At 46.2% G+C, this 25,959-nt stretch overlaps 1 protein-coding gene across 1 annotated transcript in view; it reads left to right on the plus strand.

Annotated features, from left to right (window-relative positions):
• LOC123514889 overlaps nt 1-25,959 on the plus strand; it is a 564,015-nt gene that overhangs the window by 131,853 nt on the left and 406,203 nt on the right. Inside the window, exon 8 of the mRNA XM_045273148.1 lies at nt 14,863-14,947. Coding sequence (XP_045129083.1) covers nt 14,863-14,947 — 85 coding nt within the window. The remainder of the gene's footprint in view (nt 1-14,862; nt 14,948-25,959) is intronic.

Below are 25,959 nucleotides of genomic sequence, written 5' to 3' on the forward strand. Positions count from 1 at the left end.
CTTATACTGCTATTTGTTACTGTCATTTCTTTGTTTTATGAATTGGTTCCAAGCTTTATCTTTTGCCTTTTAGCTTCTATGACTAGCATTGTACCAAGCGAGTATATTTTTCTTAACTATAAATAGGTACATATTTCTTTACTCCTTCATTATATTTCTGTATGAATATTTCATATTTCCCTTGTATTGTCCTTCCATACATAATGTTTCTCCATTCAATATCAGCAAAAATTTCTTCAATTTTTCAATCTGGTCTTACACGATTTCATTTCTTTTTTATAGTCATCTCTGTATCTTATCCCATCCTCCTCCTGTATTTCCAACTCTAATGTCATATGATCACTTCTTCCTATTGGACTAAGGTGTTGTTTGTTGGGAGGGAGCTCTGGCTTCATTGTGAATACTAGGTCAAGCAACAATGGTTTTTCTTCCCATATGTGCCTTGTTGACTCCTCCACCCACTTTTTTTTTTTTTTATGTAAGAGGGAGAACTGCCAAGGGCAAAAAAAAAAAAATGTAAAAAAAAAGGCCCACTGGAATTGCAGTCTTCAAAAAAGATCAAATGAATTAGTCAAAAGCCTGGGACAAATGTCTTGACACATCTCTCTCTCTTTAAAGAAGTTAAGTCATAGGAAGATAGAAATACAGAAGCAGATAGGGAGTTACAGAGCTTACTAGTGAAAGGTATGAATGATTGAGAATACTGGTTAACTCATGCATTAGAGGGTTGACAGAATAAGGATGAGAGGAAGAAGAAAACCTTTTTGCAGTGGGGCCACAGGAGGAGGGAAGGCATGCAGTTAGCAAGATCAATAGAATAGATGGCATGAAAATAATGATAAAAGATAGAAAGACCTTTCGGTGGTGGGAAAGAGGTTGAAGACAGTCAGTCAGAGGAGGGGAGTTGATGAGAAGAAAAGCTTTTGACTCCACCCTATCTAATAAAGCTGTATGAGTGGAACCCCCAAAACATTCAGAGAGTACTCCATACAAGGATGGATAAGGCCCTTGTACAGAGTTAGCAGTTGGAGGGGCAAGAAAAACTGGTTGAGATGCTACAGAATACCTAACTTCATAGAAGCTATTTTAACAAGAGATGAGATATGAAGTTTCCAGTTAAGATTATGAGTAAAGGACAGACTGAGGATATTTAGTGTGGAAGAGGGAGACAGTTGAGTGTCATTGAAGAAGAGGGGATAGTTGTCTGGAAGGTTGTGCTGAGTTGATAGATGGAGGAATTGAGTTTTTGAGACACTGAAAATTACTAAGTTATCTCTGCCCCAATCAGAAATCTTAGAGAGAGATCAGAAGTCAGGCATTCTGTGGCATCTCTGTGTGATCTGTTGACTTCCTGAAGGCTTGGTTGTCTCTGAAAGGACGTGGAAAGATGTAGGGTGGTATCATTAGTGTAGGAGTGGATATGGCAAGAAGTTTGGTTAAGGTCATTAATGAATAATAGAAAGAGAGTGGGTGATAGGACAGAATCCTGAGGAACACCACTGTTAGTAGATTTAGGAGAAGAACAGTGGCTGTCTACCATGGCTACAATAGAACGGTCAGAAAGGAAACTTGAAATAAAGTTGCAGAGAGAAGGATAGAAACCATAGGAGGGCAGTTATGAAATCAAAGCATTGTGCCAGACTCTATCAAAAGTTTTTGGCATTTTTAACGGGACAGCAAAAGTTTCTCTGAAATCTCTTTAAGAGGATGACCAAGACTCGGTAAGGAATGCCAGGAGATCATCAGTTGAGCAACCTTGACATAAGCCATACTGACGATCAGATAGAAGATTGTGAAGTGACATATGTTCGAGAATCTTCCTATTGAGGATAGATTAAAAAACCTTTAGACAAGTAAGAGACTAAAGCCATAGGGTGGTAGTTTGAGGGATTGAAACAGTTGCCCATTTTTTGGAACAGGCTGAATGTAGGCAAACTTTCAGCAAGAAGGAAAGGTAGAAGTTGATAGGCATAGTTTAATGAGTTTGGCCAGGCAAGGTGCAAGCATGGGAAGCACAGTTTTTGAGAATAATAAGAGGGACCCCAACAGATCCATAAGCCTTCTGAGGGTTTAAGCCAGCAAGTGCTTGTAAGACATCATTACAATGAACTAATGTAAGACATGAAATAGTCAGAGGGAGAAGAGGGAGGGACAAACCCAGAATCATCTGTGATAGAATTAATAGCAAAGGTTTTAGTGAAAATTTCAGCTTCAGAGGCAGTTGAGATAGCAGTGGTGCCATCAGGATGAAAAAGGAGTGAAAGATAAAGAAGTGAAGTTATTGGAGATTTTTTTGGCCAAATGCTAGAAGTTTCTAGGAAAGTTGGAATTAGAAAGATTTTGACATTTTCTATTTATTGAAGGAGTGTTTGGCAAGTTGAAGAACAGGCATGGCATGATTTCAGGCAGAAATATAAAGTGCATGAGATTTAAGTTATGGAAGGTTCAAGTACCTTTGTGGGCAATCTCTCTATCATGTATAGCACAAGAACAGGCTGTGTTAAACCAAGGATTTAAAGGAATAAGTTTAGAAAAAGAGGGAGGAATATATGTCTCCATGACAGACACTATCACTTCTGGTATGCATTCAGCACACAGATGGGTCTCCTGCATAGAAACAGTAATCATTCCAGGGAAAATCAGCTTAATTTCTCAAGTTCCCCCTACTAGCAGAGACAAAATGCTGGAGACACCTCAGCTTTTAGGGATTGTGAGGAGGAATTGGAGAAATAATACAAGATGCAGAAATGAGATCGTGATCAGAGGAGGCCAATGGAGAAGATCGAGTAACAGCATAAGCTGAAGGATTAGAGTTAAGATCAAGAATATTGGACATGTGTCCAAGATGGTCTGGAATACTAGTAGAGTGTTGCACCAGTTGCTCTAGCTCTTGGAGGATAGCAAAGTTGAAGGCTAGTTCACCAGGACAGTCTTTGAGAGAAAGAGTTTTTTTGTGGTGTAGTACCTATCATCACTTTGTTTACATCTGTGAAGATGTCTAGGGTTTGAGTTTTGAGCGTCTGTTGCCACCAACAGATTGAACCTTGGCCTCGTAGGATGCATGGTCATTTCATGAGACTTTGTTTTGGTGAAAAAGGTGCTTCTTATGGGCCATCAAATATGGTAATAAGAAATTTTTTAAACATACATTGAAACCTTGGTTCTCGAACTTAAGTTGTTTTTGAATGTCATTTGAAATTCAAATTTGTTGTTACATATACTAATTACCCATATGTAATTACATATGCCTATATGCCATTATTCCCACACTCAGCACAGAAAATCAACCTACACCTCTATATATAGAGATCGTGCCTATAGAAGTTCCACTTCACCTCCGTGCACATTCGCATCGGGAACCACCAGCCCATCTGGCCAACCATACCTCAGATCCTTTCTGTGATCGGCACGGTGTTCACCTGCTCCTCTTCTCGCTTCCTCCTGCCTTTCTTTCGTGCTCGCTTCTTTGCTGCTTCCTTTTCTACTTCTCCCTGAGTTGCCATGGCTGCTCGGAGTTGTGTTGGATGCAAGAGGTGGTTGCCGGGCGAGGTTTTAGAGCCGCATTCCTGCTGTGTGTCTTGTCGGCCTGCCATGTGTTCAGCCGAAGACCGGTGTAGTGAGTGTTCCCACCTCTCTTCTCCAGTTTCAAGCGTATGTGAAGGATGCTGAGAAGCGTTCTGCTAAGGAGAAGAAGCGGGCCAAGTCGTCTGCCGGTTCCAGTGAGAAGCGTTCTCGCCGGCAGGAGCCAGCTTCTGAGGCCCCTTGGGCCAGCAGCTTTATTACTGTAGAGGCTGATCTGACTGCTATGAAGGCTTCTATTGGCCAGTTGTCAGAGGTTTTGTTGCCCCTTGCCTCTGGTTCCACGTTTTCAGGGTTTGCGGGTGACGGAGAAAGTGTGCGTCCGCCCCCCAGGTTGGTGTTGGGTGTAGCGGGGCCCCAGTCTCCCCCGCGGCTCAGATCCTTCGGTGGTGGCTGCTGGTAGTAGTGGAGCGAGTCTCGGTGTGTCACCTCTCCCTGGTTTGGTTCCGAGAGTGAGTGGGGGCAGGCTCCCTCTGTTTCAAGCTCTGCCCCAGAGTTGGCGGTCGGGGGAGTGAGTTTGCGTGCAACCCCGCTTTCTGCCCTGCCGCTGGTAGCAAGTGGCGTGCCTTCTCCCGCTGTTACTGGCCCTTCCATGGAGTTTTTGGGGTTTGGTGGAGTTAGCATATGTGCGGCCCTGCTCCCTAGTAGGGGGGTCCAGTCCTCTGCTGTTTCAGGCTCTTCCTCGGACTTTTCTGGCTTCGGGGGTGTGAGGTTCAGTGTGGCCCCGCTCCCTAGCGTGGCCCCAGCAGTGAGTGTGGTACAGACTCCCACTGTGTCAGGTGCTTCCAGGGAGTTTTCAGGTCTCGGTGGAATGAGCTTGCGTGCAGCCCTGCTCCTCGGTGTGGCTCCAGGATTGAGTGGTTTGCAGGCTCCCGTGGATCCTGTTTCTTCCGTGGCCGGTCTTGGGGTCGATGGATTGAGACTACACACTGCTCCTCTCTCTGATAAGGCCTCAAGGCTTTGTGGGGAACCAGCTCCCGCCGGGCCAGTCTCCTCCTTGGGCTTTGTTGGTGGCGGAGAAATGGGACTTCATGCAGCACCACTCCCTGGTGGGTTGCTGGGTGATGGCAATTTTGCAGGCTCAGCAGGTGTGTCTTCCATGGGCCTGCTTCATGCTGATTTGCTGCATGGGTCAATGCCCTCGCAGGTCCCGCCCTGGCCAGTTGATGCGGGCGTAGACCCTGGTGGCGCAGTAGTTAGTCAGGCTGCTGCCACAGGCTGGCCTTCGTTTTCTGAAGAGGTGGATGAAGTTTTTGATGACATTCCCTCGGGGGAGGCTGGCTCTCCGGATGAGGAGGGAGGGTGCGTCCTTCTTTCATTAGCTTATTACCTCAGTGAGAGAGTCCATGGGTCTCCCCATGCCCTCTTCTCTTGCCTCCACTCTTCAGACTGGGGTTGAGCACACCTGTGGGACTTCTCGGCCTGGCCCCACTCCCTTTTTGCTGCCTCGTTCTCCTCTGGCTCTGGAGGTTTGCAGGGAACAGCTGGGCTGTTCCGTGGGGATCTCTAATCCAGCTTCTGCCAAGCTCGCCTTGCCCAGGAGGTGGGCTTCAAGGGCGGAGAGGTGGTACACTCAGGAAGGAGATTCCTGTGGGGCTCCTCCTCTCAATGATGAGCTGCTTCATTTGGTGGAGAGTAAAGATCTATCTGTGAGTCTTCCCTGGTGTATGGCTACTCAGAGGGTACAGTAAGTTCTCGTTATACGGTACATATGCATTCCTGGAAACCTTACCGTAAATCGAAATTACCATATACCGAACCCATTATAACATGTAATAATAGGGAATGCTATCTTAGCATGTCCTTTGTTTTTCCCATACTCCCTTTCTGTCTGATGTCACGTCCTTCCCCTCAGTCCCTGCTCACCGCCGCCTCAGGCGACACGTAAGCCTCCTGCCTCTCGTTTCGCTCGGTTTACACTTGTTGTGTATTGTGCTACCGTAAATACACTTTCATAATGGACTCAGGTGTCTCCATGCTACCCCCCTGTTTTACGACAACTACCACAATGCGTTCTAACATGTCAAAAGTCACTCCTACAGAAATGAAAATACATGAAAATCATCATAAAAAAAAAAGTGTAAAGTACTGCGCAAAAGAAATAAACAGAAAATGTTTTATTTACCTTTCAATTACCATGTATTCTATCAGATGATGTCCCTCCCGAGGCTAAGGGACAATAGGGATTTTAGCCCTTACTCATCATCTGCTGAGTGTGCAGACGAGGATAAGATGTCATCGTCTGCATTGTTGGAAGCATATGTGAAAGGGCCAGCTGTAGCAGAGTTGGCACGTTTCACTGGTTTGAAGAAAGAGGATATAGATAGAGGAAGGGCAAGCTGTAGAACCGTCGGCAGCAGATGTGGTAGGGCCAGCTGTAGCAGGGTTGGCAGGTGTGACAGGGACGGCATGTCTGACTGGCTTGAACAACGAGTAGATGGAGGACTGTTTGGTTTTTCTTGTTTTTTCATCATAGATTTCTTGATAAATCTTGACACTTTTCTCTACGTCATGAACCACTTTGCTACTCCTGGCAGGATTTGGGTGACGTTCCTTCAGGGTTTCCAGAGCTTTTCGATACCACTGAGACATTCTCTAAGAGTTTTGATGTCCAAGCCACGCACAGGCTCTTCTTCCTTGGGTCCCTCTTTTTCTGCCTCTATAAGTTCATCATTTGAGAGAGGCTCAGCATGGCTTTCCAAAAGATCTTGAACATCATCATCATCAACTTCATCGAAGCCAGCCCTATGGCTCAGATTTACTATGTAATATCTGATCACACCGATGTCGCCTTCAGCGAAGCCTGGGAAGTCATGCGCGCATTCTGGCCATACTTTATTCCACGCCAAGTTCATGGTAGACATCTTCACTTCGTCCCAAGATGACTTAATGTTATCTAAGGCATGCTTGATGTTATACGACTTCTACCATTCTCTGATAGTGGGCTTGCCAGGCCCATCAGTGCCCTTTATCAGTTGCAGCATGGTATGCCGCTGGTGGTAGGCTTTTAAGGTTTGCCATAATTATTATGAATATACAGTAAGATTAGTCATCTCGCGGTAAATTGGTACTGGACTATCGGCCGCGAGATGAAAAATCGTGAGATGAGCGATATTGAAATACCTGTAAATAGCATAATTGGTTCTTAGGTATGATACATGATCATCCTATAACTCCAAATAACCCCAAAAACACAAAATATTTTGCTGAAAATTGTTCACATAAACGAGGTTATGCATAATCTGTATGTTAATAAACAATATTAAACACTTTTCAACATAATAATAAAGGTTAGAATATTTTTTCTACTTACGTTACGAGAGTCTGTGACTGGCTTGAGTGGCCTGGCGTGGTAGTGGTGGGGAGCTGTGACTACTGGCTACTCGCTCCCTGCTCCACTGTTTGTGCATCACCCCCAGCACTGAGTGCAACCTCAGCTTCAAAGCCATCACAATCCAGAGCGATGTCATCTTACCGTAAAAGGCCCAGCAGGTCATCGACATCCTCGTCATCTTTACCTGGTTCTGCTGTTACGTTATCCAGAGCATTGGCAGCCTGTGATTGACTGAAGTATCCTGTGATCAGTGACTGGTGGCAAGCATTAACACAAGACATGTAGAGGTCTTTATAAATGTTCATCACTTGATCAAGAGATGGCTTTAATATGCTGCGTGGATATGGGTGCCTGTCATATTCCTCCAGTTGTTCAGTCAGCCGTGAGAAGGTGGTGAGAATCTCCGTCAGTTGCCGAGTTGTCGGTTCGCCTGGCTGAACATTTTGCTCCTGCTGTCCATCCTCTTCAGGATCTTGAGCTTCATCTTCCTCAAGCATCTCCTCAATAGTAGCCTCCTCTTGATGGATACCAATAATTTCTTGCAAGTCACTGGCCTCCACAGCTGAAAAGCCAGGTGCAGGGATCAGACGTGCAGCTTTTACAGTCTGCAAGAGTGTGGTGGCTTCCTGCTGGCGCTCACGCACAGCTGTTCCGACCTCACCTAACAAAAACCTCCAAGCGTGTAACACTGTAGCTTTATTTATTTTCTGCCAGACCTTCACAATGTGGTCAACAGCATCCTTAATGTTGTAGTTTTTCCAAAACTGGTTCACAATTAACACTTCTCAGGTCTGAGATGGTGGTGGGTCTGAACTGGTGCTGGCGATCGGTTCATCGGGCTCATCCTGGTCATGTACACTTAGCTAAGCCTCCATCCTCTCTAGTTCTTGTAGCGAGTCAGTCTTGACACGCATGTCATCATAGAGAGACTGTTAATAAAAGAGCTTGACGTTGCAGATGAACTCTTTATCAAGAGGCTGTAGAAGTGATGTACGAGTATTAGGCGGGAGGAAGACAACTTCTACATTAGGATGACACCCTATTAGGAATTTACCGTGCCCCGGAGCATTATCCATACATAGCAGCACCTTGAAATCTAAATTCTTCCTCTTGCAATAACTCTGGGCATCAGGGACAAAATGATTGTCGAACCAGTCAGTGCACAGTGCCGACGTGACCCAAGCCTTCTTATTACTGGTCCAATAAACATTAAGCTGGTTCATATTGCAATTCCTGTATGCTCTAGGCTTAGCAGAGCAATAGATGACTTGGGGCTTCATCAAACAGTCGCCACTTGCATTAGCTGTGAATAAAACAGTAATGCAGTCCTTGGAAGGCTTCACACCCCTAGCTTGTCTTTCATTCATGGCGATGAGGGTTGATTTTGGTGCCCGCTTCCAGTAAATCCCAGTTTCATCACAGTTAAAAATCTGGTCACGGCTGTAACCGCCTTCAGTCACAAGACGTTGAAAAATCTCTGGTTAAGTTCTGGCTGCTTCCTCATCTGCTGATCTGCTTTCACCATGCTTCAGGGCATACTTAACTTCATATCTTTTCTTAAATGCTGCTAGCCAGCCTACAGAAGCCGCAAAATGGGGTGGAGGGTTAACATTTTTCTTACGGCACACTGAATCAAATTACAGCCGTGCTTGTGATCTTATTGCAGGGTCAGAAAGATCACTCTTCTCTTGATCCCTTCTGATTACCCATTCATTTACGTAATGTTCCATGATTGCAAGCAATCTGTTGCGCTGTGAAGTATCAGCCAGTGTGCGTGCTGAGGGAAACTGAGAAAACACCTTCACGGAAGCAGCCAAGTTTTCTTTATTTTTTGCGCAGTGATTGTACTGTTGATTCAGGACAGTTAAACTTATGCATTATGTCACGTGTTCTTGCACCATTGTTCATCATCTGAACCATTTCTTTCTTTTCCTGGAGTGTATATTTTCTGAGCTTCACTCCCTTTCGATATTCACGCTTCTCACGTCCACCACGTTTTTCACCAGAGTTTCAACCATGATTTCCGCCACTACCACTCACAGAACTCATGTTCCTTGTTATTTCAAGTTATTGTACTTCCACTAGAACGTTTTCACTATAACAACAAAAGTAAATATGCACCACAACACAACAAAATCGCAAAATTGTTGTTGACCCAGCTTCTGCCCTGATGTGAGCAACCCAAGCCAACCATTAAACTGGCGCGCCAGCCTATGTGCATGCGTGAGATGTTCAGAAGGCGGGAAATTTGAAATAGGCGCCAGATGCTAAATTTGCAAGATTATATTACGCGAGATGACCGTTCATACTGTATTTGTGCTTACAATTGACCCTTTAATATTCCATTTATTCATCTAATTAGTAATGCATGTAAGTAATATGTAATGCAGTTAATAAAAATGGGGGAGAGGAAGAGATAGCAGGCTCCAAGGGTGGTCAAGTTGAAGTCAGTAAGTACTGTGAGTGGCGGGGAGATGTGGTGTGGATGACGTCATCACCCCTGCTCCCCCGTGCTGGGCCCTCTCGGATGACATGAGCGGATACTGTATCTCTGAATTTTTCTTACCGTATATCGAATCGAGGGTAGTAATTTCCAAATACCGTAACTGTGAATTTACTGGATAAAGAACTACCGTATAACGAGGACTTACTGTATTTTGAGTACTCTGGTTGATATCACTTCCTAGACAGATCAGGTTCTGGGGGCCTTTGCTGGCCTTTCCAGTGCTGCCTCCCAGAGGGGTTTGGACTGCCTGGGAGCTCTTGCCAGGGCAAATTTAGATATTATGCAGCCCTGTGAAACGTTCCGTTTGAGGATGATGATGTTACGCAGGCAGGCTGTGGTGAGAAACCTCCCTAATACTTACGGTGATCGAGAGAGACGGCAGTTGATGTCTTCCTCCATTGGCCCCACTTTTTGATGGTCAGACTCTTGCAGCAGTGGAGCAGAGGGAGCTTGAGTCCTCGCAACGGTCACTCGTTTCGTAGATTGCTCGTGGCTTGGCTTCCTCAGCTCGGAGCGTCAGGGATAAGGCCGGTGGGGCTGTTGGTTCCCGATGCCTTGTGCCAGTTGCACCTCCTTCGGTTCCGCCCCTTCCTGCTCCTAAGGTGAGCGGTTTCTTTCCGGCGTACAGGGAGGGCTCGGACCGTCATTCAGCTCTGGAGGCTGCGGTTTCCGAGATGCTGATAAAGGGAGGCCAGGTTCTATTCTCGTGTCTTCCTTGTGCCCAAATCCACAGGGGGCTGGAGACTGATTTGCAACCTTTTGGTTTTAAATGTTTCCTGGTGGTGACCCACTTCCGTATGGAGACAGTTTCGTCAGTGCCGGAGTCAATGGCCGAGGGCGAGTGGATGGTGTCCTATGACCTGTGGGACGCTTAATATCAGGTTCCTGTCCACCCTTGGTCACGCAAGTACATGCGGTTCGTCTGGCAGGGCAGAGTTTACCAGTTTTGGACTCTGTGCTTCGGCCTTGCCACGGCTCCTCAGGTCTTTACCAAGGTGATGGTTCCCGTGTTGGCTTGGGCCTATCGCCTCGGCATACCCTTGTGTCGTTATCTGGACTATTGGCTGATTTCCGGTTCTTCTTGGGCTTCATGCCTCAACAATGTCCAGTCTCTTCTGCTTCTGTGTTCTCGAGTGGGGATTCAGGTCAAATGGGCCAAATCTGATCGGTCTCCCAGCCAGAGGAAGCAGTTTTTGGGTATGGTTCTCGACACCATCAGAGCCCAAGTCTTCCCGTCGCCAGATCAGGTCAGCCGGTTTCAGGCAGTTGCCCGACAGTTTCTGCTAGCCAAGGCTCCACCAGTGTCCCTCTGGAGATCTTTACTGAGACATTTTGCATCCCTAGCACGGTTAGTGCCAGGCAGGCTCCTGCACATGCAGGCTCTGCTGTGGTGCCTAAAGAGGGATTGGCGGGCTGCTTCCGACCCAGATTGGTGGTGAGTGGCTCCAAGTCATCAGTGTTTGCAAGACCTTGCTTGGTGGTTGGTTCCGGATCAGCTTCTGTAGTGCCGCCTCCGGAACAAATCCTGTTCTCAGATGCTCCCCAGCTCAGGTGGGAAGCTCACCTGGGAGATTCTCTGGCTTCGGGAGTCTGGTCTGTGGAGGAGCAGGGGCTCCACATAAATCATCTGGAGCTTTTGGCAGTCTTTCAAGCTCTCCAGACTTTTCAGCAGGCCTTGTCGGGATCAGTGGTATCTGTGATGTCCGACAACTCAACAGTGGTCGCCTATCTCAGGAGGTCCGGGGGCACTCGTTCAGAACTTCTGTCAGCCTTAGCAGGGACAGTTTTCCGGTGGTGCAAGATCCAGTCCATCTCTCTGTGCCCTGTTTTCGTTCCAGGATGCCGCAATGTAATTGCAGATGTGCTCAGTCGGGAGTGTGTCGGTTCAGAGTGGACCCTACATACCGAAGTTTGCAGGAAAGTCTTCCAGGTGTTGGGATCTCCTATGGTAGATCTGTTTGCCACGGCACTGACTCGTCGTCTGCCCCTGTATGTTTCTCCTCTTCTGGATCAGAGGGCCTGGCGACAGGATGCGTTCTCTTTTCCTTGGGACGGTCTGGATCTGTACGCCTTTCCACTGTTAGCTCTGATCCACCGTGTTTTGGTGAGGGTTTGCGAGTCGCAGGCTGTATGTATGACACTAGTGGCTCCTCTTTGGCCTCAGGGAGACTGGTTTCCCCTGTTGCTGGACCTGCTCGTGGACAGTCCCTGGGTTCTTCCCATGTGGCGGTCTCTCCTTCGACAACCTCACCATCCCCTCTTCCACGGTTCTCTGGAAAAGCTCCATCCTCATGCGTGGTGACTCTCCAGCGTCTCTTCCGAGCGCGAGGTTTTTCGTGCAAGGCTGCTAAGTTCATGTCTCGACCAGTCAGGTAGTCCTCTGCCTCAGTTTACCAGTTGAAGTGGAGAGTCTTTTGTGGTTGGTGTGAGTCGAGAGGTTTGGATCCGTGCTCTGCCTCTGTAGTGCAGCTGGCAGACTTTTTCCTTTTCCTTTTTGAGTCAAAGTGCCTGTCAGTGTCAGCAATTAGGGGTTATTGTTGTGCTCTAGCTCCTGTTCTGCGTCAGTCAGGCATAGACCTTTCCACCTATCCAGACCTTTCTTCTCTGTTCTGCTCCTTTGTGGTCTTTTGTCCATCTCATTTGCCTCGGTTACCTGCCTGGGACCTTTCTCTGATCCTTCGATCCTTGTTACGTCCTCCTTACGAGCCCTTACGGTCAGCCTCACTGAGGAATGTCTCACTTAAGACTATGTTTCTTCTGGCGCTCACATCAGCTCGTCGGGTTAGTGGGCTTCACGGCCTGTCGGCTGAGGTGCGTCACTCCAAGGGATGGACGTCCATGACCTTTTCCTTTGCCCCCAATTTCCTGGCTAAGTCTTCGTGTACGGGCCAGCATTCATTTGACGAATTCACAATTCCTGCTCTTCTTGATTTTGTTGGGGAGGATTAAGTAGACTGCCTTCTTTGTCCAGTTCGGGCGGTCCGTGAGTATCTTTGCAGGACTAGTGATTGCTGGCCGGCCTGCTCTAGGTTGTTGGTCACAGTTTTGGATCCCAGACGAGCTGTTCACCCTCATATCTTGTCTAAGTGGATTTGTCAAGTGATTCGGAGGGCTTATGTGAGTGTCTCGGAGGAGGAGTCGCGCCTTCTGAAAGTGAACGCACATTAGGTTCGGGCTATTGCGACCAGTGTTCTCTTTAGAAAAGTTAAGAGTCTGGACTTGGTCCTCAAGGCTGACACGTGGAAGAGTATGACCACCTTTGCCTCCTTTTACCTAAGGGATGTTACTCATAGGTATTTAGATACTTTTTCCCTTGGGCCAATAGTTTCAGTGCTGAGGGTTGTTCACTGATGCTGGTTTAGTTTCATTCTGGTTTTTCCTTCTTGTCAGCAACAAGATTTACGGATACGTTATTTTTCCTGTTTTTGGGTATTTTGGAGATCGTGTCTGCTCTCTTTGGGGTTCTGTTACACCCTCCCACCTATACTTGGGAATCTGGCATATGTAATTACATATGTATATGTAACAACAAAATAGTTTTTTAAAGTGAAAACTTTTTTTGTGAATATACTTACCCATATGTAATTACATAGGAAGAGGTTCCCTTCCTCCCTCCCTCTGTGTTTCTGTCAATTTTGGCAGGAAGGATCTGAGGTAGGGTTGGCCAGCTGGGCTGGTGGTTCCCGGTGCGCATGCACACAGAGGTGACGTGGAACTTCTATAGGCATGATCTGTATATATAGAGGTGTAGGTTGATTTTCTGTGCTGAGTGTGGGAATAATGGCATGTAGGCATATGTAATAATGTATGGGTAAGTATATTCTCAAAAAAGTTTTTACTTTTAAAAACTATTTTTTGAAAAACTGAGGCCATTTTCCCTATAGAAGTTAATGTAAAATATAGTAATCTGTTCTCAGACTTATGACAAACTTCTGTTGTAAAATTGCTGCTTCACAAGATCTTCAGCTTAGTCAAAAAAGGCTGTATTGAATGAACTTAGTGACAGAACTTATCAGAAGATACATTTAGACCGCACAGATATTCTTTTGTCACTGATCTAGTGAGAGAAGTTTTGCAGAGTGACAGAGAGGAGGAAACCACGTACCACCAAAATGAAAGTGATCATAACACTTTGGGAACTTACTGCTGGGAAAAGTTACTGGAGAAATGTAGTTGTGCAGTAGTGATGATATTGGGTGTTCATTGAGAGAGCCATAGGTAGCTTGGGATTGCTCCTGAATACAAAAACTGTTTGTTTATGTAAAAGCACTTCATCAGAATGGAATTTAACTTAAACTTTTCAAAGATTGATTTTTTTTTTTTTTTTTTTTTTTACGTAGGGAAGAGGGCCAGCCAAGGGCAAAAAAAATGAAAGTTAGAAAAAGACCCACTTGAGCGCTGGCTCTTCAAAGACTTCAAAAAGTGCCAAAACCATCAGCCAGAATTAGTGGAGCAAATGCCTCGATACCTCCCTCTTAAAAGAAGACAAGTTGTAGGAATTTGGAAATACAGATGCAGGGAGGGAGTTCCAGAGTGAAAGGGATGAATGATTGAGCGTATTAGTTAACTCTTGCATTAGAGAGTTGGACAGAATAGGGATGAGAGGAAGAAGAAAGCGATAAAATATAGAAAGGGATGCAACATTTCGGCGGTGAGAAAAAGACTGAAGAACTTTTGATTCCACCTCATCAAGCAAAGCTGTGTGACTGGAACCCCCCCAAACATGCGAAGAGGACTCCATACAGGGATGGATAAGACCCTTATACAGAGTAAGCAGTTGGAGGGGCGAGAAAAACTGTCGGAGACGCCTCAGAACACCTAATTTCATAGAAGCTGTTTTAGCAAGAGATGAAATGTGAAGTTTCCAGTTAAGATTATGAGCAAAGGACAGACCGAGGATATTCATTGTGGAAGAGGGAGACAGTTGAGTGTCATTGAAGAAGAGGGGATAGTTGTCTGGAAGGTTGTGTCGAGTTGATAGATGGAGGAATTGAGATTTTGAGGAATTGAGAACTACTAGATTTTCTCTGCCCCAATCGGAAATCTTAGAAAGATCGGAAGTCAGGCGTTCCGTGGCTTCCCCGCGTGATCTGTTGATTTCCTGAAGTGTTGGACATCTCTGAAAGAACGTGGAAAGATTGCCTTACATTGTCTCCTCCACATATATAAGAATTAAGTAAACATTTGTAGACATTATAAATTAGTAATAAACAACAGCTTTTGTCTTTAAATACTTGAGATCAGTAACTTTGTTCTACTAGAATTGAATTATGGTATGGCAGCTGAAGTAAATATGAGTTAAAAAAAATTGCTTGAAAACTATTTGTTTGAAAGGGAATGTTTGGTAAACGAGATTCCACTGTATTCTTCATGTTTTTTTTATAACTAACTGATTAGCTAGTTAGATTTATCTCAGATAATTAAGGTCCCAAATATTTTTCAGATATTCAAAAGAATTTAATGACTTCATCAGCAAGTGCCTTGTGAAAGACCCATCTCTCAGGCCAACAGCTCCAGAACTCCTGAAGGTAATTATTTTACTGAATATATGGTATAGATAATTAGATTATGAGAGACTTTTGAACCTTTACATTGCAGATAATTTACTGTATCATTTGTAATTGTCTATTTATCTCTAACCCTTTCTTCCTTTGGGAGAGTTCTTCAAAGGGTAATGACATGCATTTACCGAGTAGTATTTCCTTATTGGTATGTTACAGGGTTTGAGTAGGGATCATAATGTCTTGCCTCCATAGACACCTACCAAAACAGTAATTGACTCCCAGTGAGGTCTAATAGCACTAATTCTGGGGGGTGCTGTGAACTTTCCATTAAAACTAGTTGTGATCTTGCTCAACATTTCTCTTTGTGTCTCACTACTCAAGGGGGCAGTCACAGCCTGCCCTCTAAAAACAACTCTCCTTCTTCACATAAAACTACATGCACTTACCACACACACACCCTTCACTTAAAATTCAAAATGGTGACTCCAAATCCAGCCTCAGAGTTCCCTTCTGGGAAGGGGACCAGAAATGTCCCCAGGTCGGACTGCTCTCCCAGTGGCAACCCAAAATGTCTTGACACCACCTTCAACTTTTTCTTCATTAACTTCTGCAATATTTGTGGTCTTAGATCTATTTTTCAATCAGTAGAACACCCCTTCTCCTCTACTAAACCTCATCTTGTTTTCCTCACCAAAACACTGCTGTCTGAGGCAACTGACAGTAGCCCCTTCTCTGTTCCCTCCTACTTTTACTATTTTCATTTTTGTTCCAAAGCTGGATGTTGCATCTATGCGCACAATCACTTTTGCACTTGTACCCATGCTCTCAAATCTTCCGAGTTTTCCACCATCTGGCTTCGACTCAATAATCACTCTATAACTAAATTTATCTGTGTTGTCTGTCTCACCCCTAACTCCTCTGACTATAGTAAATTCTTTGACCATTTAAGTTTTCACAGTAGAGCACATTCTATCCCTTTACTTTTTTCCGGAGATCTCCATCCTTGGAGATTTCAATGTTCACCACCAGCTTTGGCTTTCCTCTCCCTTCCCTGACCATTTTGGTGGACTAGCCTTCAACTTTGCTATCCTCAATGACCCAGAGTAATTGGTGCAACACCCTACTTGTATTCCTGACTGTCTTGGAGATACGCCCAACATTCTTGATCTTTTCTTTACCTTTAATCCTTCTGCTTATGCTGTTACCCTATCTTCTCTGTTGGGTTCCTCTGACCAAATGCAATCTCATTTCTGAATCTTGTCCTATTTCCCCAATTCCTCTTCAGGATCCCAAAGCGGAGGTGCCTCTGGCATTATAGGGAGGCTGTGGCATAGTGGATAAGGTGGTGAGCGTGGGATCGGGCAGACGTCCACGCGTAGGTTCGAATCCCACCACGTACAGCCTTAAAACACTTTGCCATTTGTGGAGTGGTTTAAAGTTACCTACATATCACCATGATACCCAGGTTCTAGGTGGGTACACTCAAGATGAGCTTGGGCGGTGATATGGGCCCTAATATGGGTACCACTATAAATAAAATTGCCTGCGCCACTAATGGGCGGAAGCTGAACAGCGCTTCCAATACACTCTTCAAGTGTGCCTACAGGCGCTATAGGCCTTACCGTAAAAAAAAAAAAAAAAAAAAAATATATATATATATATATATATATATATATATATATATATATATATATATATGCATGCCTCTTCCAGTTGGGGGGACCTGAGGAGGTATTATGCTGATTTTCCCTGGAATGATTACTGCTTCCGTGTCAGAGACCCATCTCTGTGTACTGAACGCATAACAGAGGTGATAGTGTCTTGCATGTTGGCGTATATTCCTCATTCTTTTTCTCAACCGAAACCATCTAAACCTTGGTTTAACACAGCTTGTTCTCCTATTATAGACCGATATCCTGAAGTGTAATAGCAAAAAATTGTGAAAAGATCATCAAGAGAAGATAGATAAAACACTCGGAAAGCAACAAGGCTATAATTCGGTTTCAGAGAGGGGAGGTCATATGGAACCAACCTGATCAGCTTCTATTCAAAGGTAATTGGTAATAGTTCAAGAGAGAGATGGATGGGCAGATTGCATTTATCTAGACCTCAAGAAGGCATTTCATAAGGTACCACATAAACGACTAATATGGAAACTTGAAAATATAGGAGGACTAGGAGGATCTATATTAAAATGAATGAGTGACTTCTTAACAAGTAGAGAAATGAGGAAAGTTGTCAGAGGCAGTAAATTGGAGTGGAGAACTGTAAAAAGAGGAGTTCTGCAGGGATCAGTGTTGGTGCCAGTAATGTTCTCAATCTTTTTAAATGGCATGGCAGAAGGGGTAACAAGTAATAATTTGCTGACAATACTAAAATCATAAGGAAAATAACAAGTGAAGAGGACTTTAATGCCATGAACCAAAACCTAACCAAAATATATGAATGGCCATCAAGGTGGAACATGGAATTTAATGCCATAGAATGTAGTGTGATGGCATTCGGTAGAAGTGTAAGAAGAACAGAAAGAAACTATTATTTGAGTAGAGAGAAACCTAACATAAGAACATAGAAAAAAAAAAATTCTGATATTCAGCAAGCACAGAAACAAAATCACTGGAGAAACATATAATCTAGTGAGAAACATCAAGATGGCCTTCAACTACATAGATGAAGAGATAATAAAAAAAAAACTAGTAAAGTCTATGATAGTAAAGAGGTGATCTGATGGCACTGTATAGAATATTAGAATGTTTGGAAAAGGTGGACAGGGATGACCTCGTAGTACCTGAAAATAGTGGCACTAAAGGACAGAAAAAGAAATTGAAAACAAGTGTGTGCAAAAGAAACATCAAGAAGCACAGCTTTCCTCATAGAAGTATAACAGCGTGGAATGAGCTTACTGACAAGACTGTGTGCCAAGACAATCCACGAATTTAAGGAAAACTTGGATAAAAGTAGATATGGAGATGGGACAGCACGAGCCTAGTGTGGTTCTTGTCCTATATCTTACAACTATATAATACACACACACACACACACACACACACACACACACACACACACACACACACACACACACACACACACACACACACTCTCTCCACGCTCTCCATGGCATGCAGACGTACCTCCTGCTCAGAGTGGCATCTAACTAACACTCCACACGCTAAGCAGTGTGCATGGAGCGAGAACTGTTATTTGTACTGAAGGGCGATCAGAGCGAGTGAACGAGTGTACAGAGTGAACATGGCCTGGGCGTGTACATAAGAGTGATTGGAGGTGTGGAAACCTGCGCACTCCAAGAGACAGAGCGGGAACCACACAAAGGCCAGCCATAACAGCCGCCAACGATCCCACCACACACACGTAGCTACCAGGCCTGGCCCACAGTGTACACCACCACACACCCATTTGCTCCCAGGAAGAGTGAAATAAAATGGATAGACCAATAAGAAACAAGTTACCAAATTCAAAATATGTCGATGAGGCTCAGGGAGCGAAACCGAAAGTGGCTAGCCAAAACATGAGCCCATCTTCAACGGGAGCAATGATGCAAGGTAGACTGGTGATGTTGGAAAAGAGATTTGAGGAGTTGGTGAAGGAATTAAAAGTTCAGAGGAGTGAGGAGGAGCAGGATAGAGAATTCCGCAAGGCTTTGAAGGAAAGAGTTAGGAGGCTGGAGGAAAATAAAAAACGATTGGTGAATGAGAATGCACACTTGAGAGTGGAGGTTGAAAAGTACAAGAGACGATTGGAGGAGAAAATGGAGAAAGTAGTAAAGGAGAAAGACAACTTTAAGAAAATGATCACTGAGCAGAATGAAAGGTTTGAGAGGGAGTGAAGAAAACACAATGGACTGAGTCGAGGGAAGCAGAGATGGTGGGATTACAAGAAATAATTAAAGATCAGTTGAAGGAAGACAAAAAAGAAAGGTTCAAGGAAATGGTTAATGTTATGAAGAATAAGGAAACATTGATAAGAGAAGTAGCGGAAAAGAAGAAGAGCGTGTTAATATTTGGGATGAAAGAACAAAATATAACATATAAGCCTAAGAGAATTAAGGAAGAATTAAAAATGGTAAGAGATCTGTTCAAAAATCTAAATGATGATGAAAAAAAAGACCTACAAGAAGAAGTGGAAGAGATCCATAGACTGGGTCCGTATAAGGAGGGAGTGAGCAGACCGATTAAAGTAGTACTGAAGTCACAACAATCTGCGGAGAATATCCTATATAGAACATCAAAGTTAAGAGAGATAGAAGGTTGTAAAGAGGTGTTGTGAAGAAAAATAGAAATGAGGAAGAGAGGAGAAGATATAAGGAATTGTTGGAAGAAGCGAGAAGCAAAAATAATGAACGGTCTGAAGAAGAAAGAGAAAATTTTTTTTGGATAGTTATAGGAGAGAGAGTCAGAAAGTGGTATGTGGAGAGAAGGAATGCGGAGGAACCCCTAGAGGGAGCAGTGGGTGGACCGTAATGTATACTAATATAGATGGGATACTGTCAAGTAGATTGGAATTGCAAGACTATATGATGGTGGAGAAGCCTGATATAGTGTATTTGACTGAGACAAAATTACATGAAAAAACAAAGGTAAATTTGGATAATAAATATAATATATGGAGAAAGGATAGAGAGAGTAAAGGTGGAGGAGGAGTTATGATTATGACGAAGAAATAAATAAATGTGGATAAGGTTTGGTATGGGAAGAACAACGCAGAAGTGATAAGCATAAGGATAAAAGTGATGGAAAAGAATTAATAATCATGGTGACCTATGTACCTCCTAAAACAAATTCTTGGACATTAAGGGAATATGACAATATGATCAAGGATACTTTACAGAGTTTGGAAAGTGTATTATCTGGAAAAAGAAAGGTGATACTAGTAGGAGATTTTAATTGTAAGGAGGTGGATTGGGAAAATCTAGTAAGTGGTGTTGGAGAGGAAGCATGGGGGGAGAGATTTCTTAATCTATTGATGGAAAATATGATGGAACAGAGGGTGAAGGAAAATACTAGATATAGAGGAGATGATGAACCAGCTAGACTGGATTTGGTGTTAACAAGAGAAGTGTACCTATGTGGGGATATACAATACAAATGTCCTTTGGGAAAGAGTGATCATGTGGTTATGGAAATGCAGATAGCAACAACACAGCGAAGGAAAGACGAGACATACAGGAGTGGTAGATTGAATTATAGAAAGATGGACACAGAAAGTTTGAAAAATTATTTCAGAAAAGTATAAACCGAGAGAGGAAGGAAGAAACGATTGGTTTAATGCAACTTGTGTTAAGGCTAAGGAAAAGAGAGATGTGGCTTGGAAAAGATGAAAAAAGAGCAGGAATATACTAAATAAGGAGAAGTATAGAGTGGCAAGAAATGAGTATGTGAGGGTGTAGCGAGCAGCTACTAGCCTAGGCAGCGAGGGCAGTGAAAACCGTGGTGGCAGGTCAGGAACTGATTTATTGGAGTACATCGGTTATATATATACCTTTCCGCCGGATCACAGGTAGCCAATCACGTGACCGATCAGGACTGGAAATGTTGGCCAATCAGGAAACGGATCAGAGGAGAGGGAGTGCTGGACACGCTGGCCAATCCCGAACCAGATCACCGCAGGCCTGGCTAGGCCGTGATCCGCCAATGGCGAGCGTCCCTTGCTCGCCCTGCGCTCCCGTGATCCCATGATTGGAGACCCAATCATCGGCGCCCTTAATCCGCAGCAGGAAAGCCTTCTCCTTCCGTGCGACAACTTCATAGGGGCCAGTGTAGGGAGGAGTCAGGGGCGGCCTGCTGGCGTCCGTGCGGAGAAAAACATACTTCGTAGTATGGAGATCTCGGGGGATGTAGTGGTGGCCGGGCGCCCTGTACGTTTGCTTGCATGGAGCGAACTTCCCGACGATGCGACGCAGCCGAACCAAGTCGTCACAGGAGGAAGCATCGGGGAAGAACTCGTCTGGAACTACAAGGGAGTCGCCGTAAACCATTTCCGCAGAGGAGACACCTAGTCCTTCCTTCGGGGCAGTGCGAAGGCCGAGGAGCACCCACGGAAGCTGCGAAGACCACGTCGCGGAACGGCACTGGGACATCAGGGCAGCCTTCAGGGTCCTTTGAAAATGTTCCACTATCCCATTAGCTTCTGGGTTATAAGCCGTGGTGTGATGAATGCTGACTCCCAGCAGCTCACCCATGGAGGTCCACAGCTGTGAAGTAAAAGAGGGGCCACGGTCAGATGTGATATGATCAGGAATGCCGAAACGTGAAACCCACCCAGAGAGCAGGATGCAGCAGTGGCGTCGACCATCGGAACAGCTTCCGGCCACCTCGTCGAACGGTCCATGATGGTGAAGAGGTAGCGATACCCCTCGGAAGGAGGAAGGTGACCCACCACATCGACATGGATGTGGCCGAAACGTCGCCGTGGCTGGGGAAAGGACGCAGGGCCCGTCTCGGTGTGCCTCTGAATCTTCGTGGTCTGACAAGCAGTGCAGGCACAAACCCAGTCCTTGGCGTCTCTGGAAATACCGTGCTACACGAACTTCTGCTTCAGGAGGCGAGCCGTCGCACGCCGAGAGGGATGAGCCAACCCATGGATGAGGTCGAAGACATGGCGGCGGAGGGAGGCCGGTATCCACGGGCGAGGGCGGCCAGAGCTGATGTCGCAGAGGACCGTGGTGCCTTCACTGCACATGGGGATGTCCTGCCATGAAAGGGAGGTAACGGAGGTCCGACAGGCCGCCGTCTCTGGATCCGCCCTCTGAACCTCGGCGAGGTGGGTGTAGTCGAGGCCCAGCTGCACAGCGTCGATGGGGACCCGAGAGAGGGCATCGGCAACAGGGTTCTGCTTACCTGGCAGGTGGCGAAGGGAACAGCCAAACTCGGCGATGGCGGTGAGATGACGGCGCTGGCGAGGGGGACCAAGCATCAGCCTGGCGGGTGAAGGCGTGCACCAGAGGCATGTGGTCAGTCTGAATCGTAAAGGTGGCGCCCTCGAGAATATGGCAGAAGTGCCGGACAGCGTGATGCACGGCGAGGAGCTCCCGATCGAAGGTCGAGTACTGTCGTTTGGCCCGTAATAGCTTACAGCTGAAGAATCCCAGGGGGCGGGGAAGCCCTTTGACAACTTGCTCGAGGACAGCACCGATGGCAACGTCACTGGCATCCGTAGTTAAGAGGAGGGACGCCCCCCGGAATCGGGAAGGTAAGGAGAGTAGCAGAGGCAAGGGCATCCTTGGCCTTCTGAAAAGCTACGGCATGTGTGTCACTCCATGACAACTCCTTGGACTTCCCAGACAGTGCACCATACAACGGGGCCATGACGGAGGCGATGCCAGGCAGGAAACGGTGGTAGTAGTTCACCAGGCTGACGAATTCCTGCAGGGCCTTGACCGTGGTAGGTGTGGGGAAGCTCTTGATAGCAGCCACCTTGTCAGGGAGAGGCGAAACACCGGCTGGGAAAAGGTGGTGCCCCAGGAAGTCCACTTCAGCAACGCAAAACACACACTTGTTGTAGCGCACGACCAGGCTGTTCCTCTGCAGGCGGTCCAAGACCATGGAGAGGTGCTGCAGATGTTCTTGCTCGGAGGAAGAGTAGACGAGGATGTCATCAATGTAACAGACACAAAATGACAAATCCCCCAGAATGCCGTCCATCATCCTCTGGAACGTTGCTCCAGCGTTACAGAGGCCAAAACAGCTGTAATTAAATGTGAAATTACCAAAGGGAGTAGTGACAGCCGCTGGGATATCAGGCGTGTACTGGTACCTGGTAATACCTTTCAACAGGTCCAGCTTAGAAAAGACCTTGGCCCGTGGAGGAAAGAAGTGATGTCTGCAATGTTGGGAAGAGGGTAGTGGTCCGCTCCGTCTGCATGTTGAGGCGCCTATAGTCGCCACAAAGGCGGAGGGAGCCATCTTCTTCTTCACGATGTGAAGGAGGGACGATGACTCGGTGCCCTCTGGCAGATGCCCAGGCGCCCAATCCAGCGAAAGTCTTCTTCGCGGCGAGTTTGTCGGGGGCAAACCGGCGAAACTTGGAGAACACCGGAGGACCAGACGTCTTGATGTGGTGGTAGACGCCGTGTTTGGCAAGAGCCTGCGGGCATTGACGAAGCTCAGGCTTGAAAACGTCCGGGTAGGAATCACGGAGGTGAGTGAAGGCATCTGCGGCATCAGTCACATGAACGGTGGGGGCGTCCAGGGCAGCGGTGATGGGAATAGTGGCAAAGGTAGCTGTATCGAGCAACCTAGCACCGGAGACGTCCACGAGGAGCTGGTAGTTGGCCAGGAAATCCGCACCCAGGAGAGGGAGGGTAACGTCGGCCACCACGAAGCTCCAGCCATATGTGCGGTCGCCAATCCGGATGGCAAGGTGCTGGCGGCCGTATGTTGGAATCGGTGTGCCATTGGCCGCCGTAAGTCTGACGTCGGGCTGCGGTAGGTGGTGCTTCCTCCACCGAGAGGCTGGCAGAAGGGACCGGCCAGCGCCAGTATCCACAAGAAAGCAGATGCTGTTCAAAGGGTCGTGGAAAAAGAAGCTAGAGGCGCCTCCCGGGGCCGCCGCAACAGGCGGCGGCTGCCTCACATGTTTTTTGGCCAAGTGCAACCAGCCTTGCAGTTCCTGGCGTCAGGACCAAATCGGGCATGGAAATAGCACAAGCCATCGATGAACCTCCCACTTGGTTGGTGCTGGCGGGGGTGAGGCCGAGTGCCGAGATGCTGCTGTACAGGAGGTTGGCGGAAACGAACAGGTGCGACGTTGAGCGCTGCGATGTCGTCGTCCCAGGACTGTGTTGCAGTAGACGATGGCACGGCGTTGATGTGGCGACCCACCGCGGCCTGGGCGTCAAGCAAACGATCGGCCATCTGCTGCAGGCTGTCTTCGTCCATCTCCTCAGCATTGGGGATGACTGCACGAATAAATTGAGGAAGGCGGAGAAGCCACAGTGCTCGCAGGAGGTCCAACTTCCTCTCTGATCCATCTGCTGCAGGGGGCAGCCGTGCCAGGGCTTTCATTTTGAGGAGGGCCTCAGATGGCCGCTGGTCACCGAGGGGCTGTTTGGAAAGGTGCAGGAGCTGTGAAACTCTCGACGCTGGGGACGGAGTGAAGCGTTGCAGAAGGAAACTCTTGAGGTCACTGTACTCGATGGCACCGTCGCCCTTAGATAGCAGCCACTCCGAGATGCGGGGAAAGAGATCGTCAGGGAGGGAGGCGAGGACGTGTCAGCCTGGATTGTCGCACTAGTAAGTCTCTTCAGCCGAAATTGCACCTCTGCTCGCCGGAACCACGTGGGAGCGTCGAGCACGGAGAAGGTGGGGAGCTTGACCTGTGCGACGTCGGCCGCAGGGACAGCTCTTGCAGCGGAAGGAGAAGAGGGCGGCGTGACGCTGTCAGCCATGCCGAAGAGTGCGAGAAGAACGAGGAGTCACTCCGGGGTCACCAAAGTAGCGAGCAGCTACTAGCCTAGGCAGCGAGGGCAGTGAAAACCGTGGTGGCAGGTCAGGAACTGATTTATTGGAGTACATCGGTTATATATATACCTTTCCACCGGATCACAGGTAGCCAATCACGTGACCAATCAGAACTGGAAATGTTGGCCAATCAGGAAACGGATCGGAGGAGAGGGAGTGCTGGACATGCTGGCCAATCCCGAACCAGATCACCGCAGGCCTGGCTGGGCCGTGATCCACCAATGGCGAGCGTCCCTTGCTCGCCCTGCGCTCCCGTGATCTCAGCTGTCAGTTGTAGGTGTGAGGCGCAGCCACAAGGGTAAGGAGGGAGGAAGAAAGAAAATTTGAAAAAAAATATTGTAGACAAGAGTAAGGAACATCCAAAATTGTTTTACAGGTTCATAAATGATAAACTTAAAAAGAGAGAGTTCATTGAAAGGTTAAAAGGAGAGCAAGGAATAGTAGATGACCCTAAGAATATCGCGGAATTGCTAAATAATAGGTTTCAACAAGTATTTACTGAAGAAACAATGTTTGTAAAGCCTCAGAATGTAGAAGGAAATGTGCACATGGATGACATTAAGATACCTAAAAAGGATTTATATAAAATGTTGGAGGAACTTAAAGATGATAAAGCGATGGGACCAGATGAAGTTTCAGGAAAATTATTGAAGGAATGTAGAGAAGAATTGATTGATCCATTATATGATATTATAAGGTGCTCATTAGAAACAGGGGAAGTACCGGTAGAGTGGAAAAGAGCTGAAGTGGTGCCCATTTATAAGGGAGGCAGTAAGGAAGAGCCTCTTAACCATAGACCTGTGTCTCTAACAAGTGTGGTCGGTAAGATTTGTGAGAGGGTGATAAAGAAATATTGGATACGGTTCCTGGAGGATCATTAGTTATTATGGGATCATCAATTTGGCTTTAGGAAAGGGAGGTCATGTGTAACAAATCTACTGAGCTTTTATTCAAGAGTGGTTGACAAAATACAAGCGAGGGATGGATGGACTGTGTATATTTGGATTTAAAGAAAGCTTTTGACAAGGTACCTCACATGAGACTGCTATGGAAATTAGAGATTTATGGAGGACTGAAAGGAAAAGTGTTAAAAGTGGATGAAGAACTACTTGAGATGGAGGGAGATGAGAACGGTAATAAGGGATGCAAAGTCGGACTGGTTGGTGGTGGAGAGTGGAGTCCCCAAGGTTCAGTGCTGGCACCAATACTTTACCTTGTATATATTAATGACATGCCAAAGGGAGTAAACAGTTATATTAATTTGTTTGCGGATGATGCGAAGTTGTGTAGGTGTGTGAAGAGTGAAGAAGATTGTGAAATTTTACAGGCAGATCTAGATAAGATTTGGGAGTGGAGCAAGAGGTAGGAAATGGAATTTAATCTGAGCAAGTCATGTGATGGAGATGGGGAAGAGTGGAAGACGGCCAATAGGGTCATATAAGATGGGTGAAGGAGTAGTGTTGAAAAAGGTGGAAAAGGAAAAGGATTTGGGAGTGATAATACAAGACCATGGGCAGTTTGAGCCTTATGTTGATAAGATGTTTGGAGAAACGTATAATT

Source organism: Portunus trituberculatus, chromosome 38 (assembly GCF_017591435.1).
Source record: "Portunus trituberculatus isolate SZX2019 chromosome 38, ASM1759143v1, whole genome shotgun sequence".
NCBI lineage: Eukaryota > Metazoa > Arthropoda > Malacostraca > Decapoda > Portunidae > Portunus > Portunus trituberculatus.